Source organism: Primulina eburnea, chromosome 6 (assembly GCF_022965805.1).
Source record: "Primulina eburnea isolate SZY01 chromosome 6, ASM2296580v1, whole genome shotgun sequence".
Classification (NCBI taxonomy): domain Eukaryota; kingdom Viridiplantae; phylum Streptophyta; class Magnoliopsida; order Lamiales; family Gesneriaceae; genus Primulina; species Primulina eburnea.
The window spans coordinates 21,591,413-21,598,588 of NC_133106.1; the positions used below are offsets into that span (position 1 = coordinate 21,591,413).

Genomic DNA, 7,176 nt, shown 5'->3' on the forward strand with positions numbered 1-7,176 from the left:
TGCAGGTAACTGATTTGTTTGATTATCCTGCATATGTATTGAGGGATACCGGTGCTTCACATATTTGTATTTCTGAAAGATTTGCATTGATGCATGCATTATCTGTTGAGTCTTTATTTACTGTAGTAGTGTTTCTTTCCTTGAGAAAAGATCTTGTACCAGTGATTTCTGTTAGATCTTGTATACTACAGTCGGATAAGAATGAGATCGAGTTAGATTGTGTGGTAGATGGTATTGTACTGGTGTTCTATGATTTTGGAACTGCATTACTGATATTGATATGCTGACCAAGTACATAGCTACCCTAGATTAGTTTCAGAAGATGGTGAAAATCAGACCTGAGATGATCAAGAGATGAATATTGTACGATAAGAATTCCAGACTGAGAATTTCTTTGATATTCGTACTAGCTATGACTCGATTATTACAGAAAGGAGCAGAGTGACTCCTTATGTATTCAGTTGATTTACTGAAGTTGAGTCTATCATTGGCTGATTTACCAATGATAAGAAAGTTCTTGATGTTTTCTCTAATAAGACTTCAGATCTGATTCCAATCAGAGAGATTGATTTTAGCCTTGAACTGATATTAGAAATTTTTGGAATTTTGAATCCTGATTGAGACAGATTATGTTCAGGGATTTTTATATCTGAAGATGATATATTCGTTGATTTTCACAGAATTAAACCGTGATTAGTCAGCTGAGGTTGACATCAGTATCAGACAGTTGCGGTTTATGAGTTTAGTATGTTTTGAATCTGATTGAATATTGATGTTATTCGGAATACGTGCTTGAGACAGATTATAGACAATGGAGATTAGATTGTACCGTCCGAATCAGAGCGGATGTTGAAATGTTAACAGAATGTTTAGAACTTAATACCGATAGTCAGAACTGAGTGTCGATCAGAATATCAGGTAAGTAATACTGTATTGTATGATAATAACTGATTTATTTGTGCCTGATATTTCGAACTTGAAATGACAGAATTGTCAGAAGGGTGCAATACTTGATTCAGTAGGCATCCTGATAGCAGAAAATGTTTTGAGAGAAACAGATGAGATTAGATATGACAGAGTTTGGACTGAAATGTCTGAACTACAGACAGATAAAGATAGAAAGAAAACAAACCAATAAATTGGTTAGATAATTTATCGATTCCTGAATGGAAATGAGATTACATTTCCAAGGATACCGGGATGAAATTACTGCATTCCTCTTGGAATTGAGTATTGATTAAGTTAAGAATGACAGACTGACGCAGTCTGCGAGTGCTAACTCGTACATGAAAATGTACAAATATGATATATTACGGAGATTCGGTCAGAAAAGTAATTAGATTACACGTAGTGCTGAGAATTGATTATATTAAACCATGATTTTGGTTGATTTTGTACATTTGACCGAATGTACAGTAAGCATTGGATACTAGATTATATCTGAATACTGAATAGTATTCACTATCTGACGGACATTCAGAGTGGAGTATCCAGATTCTAGAACATAGGCTTAGAGTTGTAGTGTTTGAGTTAACACTAATTGGCAGGATTTATTGCCATGTGGTGAGTTGTATACCACAATAGATATTAAATGAGTATGGGAATGACACTATTAGATACGTTGTACGTTAAGAAGTACAGATTCCCTCTTTATTGAAATGATATCTCTGAGGTTCCTGAGATTCGACATGACATGATCAGAGATATGACTGAAAAGGTGAAGTTAATTCAGAAGAAAATGAAAATAGCTCATGATAATCAGATTGAATATGCCAACGTCGGACGATGACTGTTGGTAACTGAGAGTAAAGATCGAATATATCTCGGATTGAGATAAACTGACTCAATAACAGCTGATGATGTTGAGCTGTTTCGAACTGTTAGTTGGGTATATACGGATGTTGTATAGCCAATATTGCGAGATTGACTTTATCAGAGCTATGTGTAGAACTAGAATTTGATATGAGATTGACATATCAGAATAGATTCCTTGAGATGAGTTTGTAATTTAAACTCTGTATACATCTCTTTTGATATATCTAAATTGATTACTTGCGAGTTCGAGGACGAACTCAGATCTTAGAGGGGGAGAAATGTAATGCCCGAGAATTAATCACTGTTAATCAAGGATTATTGATTTATAATTTAACGTGATCATGAAAGGGCCAGCTGAGATACGATTTAAGATGATGTGTGGCCATTTAATTTGAATTTCAGAGTGTGTTGCCGAAGCAACACTGCACCCGCGCCCTTGCATGTACCGCACCCGCGGTGCATGGACAGAAACTTGGTCAGTTTTACCGAAGGGTGACCGCACCCGCGGTGTTAGCATTACCGCACCCGCGGTGCAGTACCGCACCCGCGGTTTCGACAGGTACCGCACCCGCGGTCATGCAATTTCAAAATAGATAAGATTGACGAAACGTTAGCGCACCCGCGGTGCAAGATGGAGCGCACCCGCGGTGTGACGTGCAGCATGGAAAATGAGACACGTTTCTTGCATGCAATTCCGATATATATAGGCTGTGATTCCATTCGAAATTCATTCAGAATTGAGGAAAAGGGTCGAAGCTTTGGCACGAGAAAATCCTTACGCCTTTTGCGAGAAATCCGTCCGTCTGATTTTGAATCTGACTTCAGTATCGAGTTCCTAGCAACGTAGGCTACAACTGGACGTAAGTTTTGCTACGTTTTGACATGCTTTGAAATTATGATATTGTCAGAATTGAATGGAACTCATATATGTTGTTCTTGACATAGTAAACATCATAGAATCGAAGTCAGATTAAGAAACAGACTGATTATGGAATTGTTATGATTTTCGGAGTAGTTTGGAGTCGAGTTGATATCAGAATTGAGTTGTTATTGAGTAGGAGATATTAGAATTGATTGATATGGTATGGTTGGGTATATTGATATTATACCGTTATGCCATCGATATTGAAGTAAGTTAAGTATTGAGCAGAACAGATTTGATTCGAGAGGTGTATTGATATTATACTCCTCGATATTGTTCTTGTCAGATTGAGTATTGACAGGCTTCGAGTTCGAGACTTCGACAGAATCAGAGTATCAGAAAGAAAGGTATAAATTAATGTTGAGTTGGGATTGCACAACTCGAGTGAGGTTTGACTCGAGTTTCCCTAAATCACATACTTAGTTTATTACATTGATTCTTGTAATTGATGAGATTGATGATTGTAGTCTATTGATTTATAGCCACTGCATGTAATGACTGCTGATTCGCTAGTCATTGATTGATTTGCTTAGATACTGACTGTATGTATTGATTACTGAGTCGTTGAGTCATAGGCTGATTCGCCTAGTCACCGGCTGATTCGTCGGGTTATTGACTGATTCGTTCATTATAGGCTGATTCGCCTAGTCACCGGCTGATTCGTCTGGTGATTGGCTGATTTGTCTAAACTTAAGCTGATTCGCTTAATTACAGGCTGATTCGTCTGCTTATTGGCTGATTCGCCTAGTTACCGGCTGATTCGTCGGGTTATTGACTGAGTCGTCAATTCTGCGGAAAAAAACAACATTCGAATGAGTAATTTTTGTTGTATATGTTGATGCTTTAAACACCATTGGAACAAATAAGAAAATTCAAGAAGTTGTGTCGTATTTGAAGAAAGAATTTGAAATAAAGGACCTTGGAAAAACAAAAAATTGTCTGGCTTTCCAAATTGAACAAAAAGAATGTGAAATATTTGTTCACCAATCAAATTATACAGAAAAAGTCCTTAAACGTTTTAATATGGATAAATTAAACCCTTTAAGTATTCCAATGGTTGTTAGATCATTAAATATAGAAAATGATCCATTCCGTCCAGGTGAAGATGATGAAGTTATTCGTAGTCCAGAAGTACCATATCTAAGTGCTATTGATGCCCTTATATATCTTGCAAATTGCATAAGACCTGATATATCTTTTGCTGTAAATTTAATGGCAAGATTTGGTTCATATCCAACATAAGAGAAACTTGAACAAAATTAAACATATATTCCATTATCTAACAGGAACGACAAACTTGGACTTTTGTATTCAAAAGATACCAATCAAAGAAAAATTGGTTATGCTGATGCTGGGTATTTATCTGATCCACAAAAGGAACGTTTCCAAACCAGATATGTATTTACTCGTGGAGGCACTGTAATTTCTTGGCGTTGACAGAAACAAACACTTGTAACAACTTCATCAAATCACGCCGAGATTATTGCACTACATGAAGCAAGCCATGAATGTGTATGGCTAAAATCAATGACCGAACATATCCAAATCTCATCTCAGATTATCATCCGAAAAGAAGTTTGTGATACAATATGAAGATAATGCTGCATGTGTTGCTCAAATGAAAGAAGGATACATAAAAAGCGACAGAACTAAATATATTTCTCCTAATTAGTTATTCGCATTCACCCAAGAGTTTGAGAAGAATAAATATATTGATATTCGTTATATTTAATCAAGTGAAAACTCATCAGATCTCTTTACAAAGGCACTTCCTAAAACATTATTCAGAAAACATATATATAACATTGGGATGCGCAATCTACGAAATTTGTGAAGAATCTTTCTTGTTAACATAAGGTGGAGTTTACGTGACTGTACTTTTTTTCTCTTACTATGGTTTTTATCCAATGATTTTTTCCTAGTATGGTTTTTAACGAAGCAGTATAAAAACACGTAATGAAGACAATCATTGTATCATGATCATCATCACAAGGGGGAGTGTTGAAAATAAAAGGTTGAAATTATTAAATGTTGAAAATAAGAGTTGTAAATATTGAAAATTAGTGTGTGATGATGTATGTAATAATGTATTTATTTTTGCATTATTTCCAAAGAAATTATATAAATAGGTCTCTCCTTTTGTGAAGAAGATCACAATTGAGTAGACAAAATTTTATAAAGTGTGCAGTTTAATATATTTTGAGAGTTTGAGATTTTTAGTTTTTTACCGTAAATTAAAAGATGATAATTATATATTCTTGTCAAACATTTCCCAACACTTGATATAATTTTTAATGTAACAAAAATGTACAAAAAATGGAAAACAATAGGAAGACTAAAGTTCTCTTAGAAAATTGTATAAAAAATTCTAGAATTACAATATTGTCATGAGTCTTGAACATGAAATATCGTACCAACCTTGAGATCTTGGTCATCAGCCACAAAAAAAAAAAAAAAAAACTAACCATTTTAATAATCTTGTGTTGGTATAGATCAATTTTATGATCATGAGTGAGGTAAACAAATGAGACATTGATTTTAGTTCCAAAATTGAAGATTTATTGCTAGTTAAAAATTACATAATTATAAGCTGCCATGCATATATAACACACACTATTTAGTGCTGTTAGGAAAATTGGAGCAAATTAACATACATATAAAATCTGCTCACTCTGTCTCCCTCCTAACTAAACTAAACTATATGTATATTATCATACGTGCATGTTACAATGCATCATTATTCGTATCGGATCCGATCGCCAGTTAGACCCACAAAGCGCCAGCCTTTTTGAGCATGGGCTTTAGGGTCCTCTTGAGGTGAAGACTCATGACCTCATCCGCTCCTCCCACCAGTTCGCCGCCGATGAACACTGCGGGCACGGTGGGGTTGCAACCGAGCGTTGAGAGCCCTTGCTCGATCTCCGAGCCCATCGGGATCTTGTCGAGCTCGTGAACCGTGGGGTTGACTCCGAAATCGCTAAAGAGCGTCCAGATCGTGTGGCTCATGCAACACGAGCTCTTGCTGAAGATCACCACCGGTTTTTCAGCTGCCATCTTGCGTACTGCCTCCATTGAGATGACGAAAATATTGTAGTTTGGGTGCTTTGTTTGTTGCTGATATAAGAGTTGGTTTTGGTGTGAGAATAATGAGGAGTGCATGGGACTATTTATATAGAAAATCTCGAGGGGTCCGGCCCCTTTTAAAAATTGGATGAAACCAAGAGATGCTAACTCAAAATCAGGACACTTGAAATATATATAATATTTTATTCAGTGTGCTGAGAAAAATTTATTAAGTTATAAAATCTTATCTTATTAAGTACTTCATATGACGATAATTAAAATATTTAATATTAACAAACTTTATGTTATCTACTGAACATATATTTGTAAAAATTTAGATGCTAAAATTATATTTGCAAAAATTTGTGTGAGACGGTCTCACGGGTCATACTTTTTAATGGATGAACCAAATAAGAGATCTGTCTCATAAAATACGAACCGTGAGACCGTCTCACACAAATTTTTTTCATTATCTTAATGATCATATTTTGGTTATCTTGATAATGTTATCATATTTTGAAATTTAAAATATCTCATCATGATAAAACACAATTTAAATTTAAACATATTCGCTGATGGTACGAGTACTCAATAAATAGTGATTTTTGGGTCCCTAAGCATACACACCAAAGGTTTCGCAAACCATAAATCGTGAGATTTGAAGTGGTTAGAAGACTATCAACAATTAGAAGAAATCTAAGAGGTGTTCAAGGTGTTCTTCATATTCAATGGTTAGAGGTAATATTCGATTCATTTTTTGCATTCAGTATTATCTTAATAAGTTTAAACTTAAATAAATTCTTATATTTGATATCAGAGCAGTTTTATGAAAATTATGAATCTTTTATAAATTGAGGATTTTCAAATCTATGAATTGTTTGGTTGATATAATATTTAAAAATTTCAAATTTTTTACAATTTTGATCTTTTGAAATATTATCTCTGCCAAATTAGGGATAATTTTCAAGTTTAAAATCATGAATATTTATGTAAATTTTTTTATGCAAATGAGGAACTTGTTCATATTAAATTATATTTGAGTCCATAATTTTTATGAACAAATTAAACTAATATTTTTGCTCATAAAGATCCATAATATGAATAATAAAGTAATAATAATTATGAAATACACATGAAAACATGATGATGGGTGTAGAGACTATAACAATATTGATTTTGATGATAAAAAAATTTGTTATTGTATTTCTAACATATTTATTCAAGTGTGAAGTTGTTAATTCAAGTTGGAAGCTGAAACTCGAATTTAGCTAAACTAAAATTCTGGCAAGCTGCAATGTTTCAATGATATCTCACAACTCACTGATGCAAATTAACAGCCGTTAAAATGATTGAACATAAAACTCAATTTGGGACAA

At 34.2% G+C, this 7,176-nt stretch overlaps 1 protein-coding gene across 1 annotated transcript; it reads right to left on the reverse strand.

The window, feature by feature from the left end:
- Positions 1 to 5,273: 5,273 nt before the first annotated feature.
- Positions 5,274 to 5,890, reverse strand: LOC140833371 (monothiol glutaredoxin-S5-like). The gene has a single exon (XM_073197731.1). It carries the CDS (start codon positions 5,807 to 5,809, stop codon positions 5,501 to 5,503), a length of 309 nt encoding a protein of 102 aa, XP_073053832.1. The 5' UTR covers positions 5,810 to 5,890; the 3' UTR covers positions 5,274 to 5,500.
- Positions 5,891 to 7,176: the final 1,286 nt, after the last annotated feature.

What these genes read in the sequence shown, in the direction of transcription:
- LOC140833371 (XM_073197731.1), bottom strand. Translation starts at nt 5,809, where the DNA reads ATGGAGGCAGTACGCAAGATGGCAGCTGAAAAACCGGTGGTGATCTTC.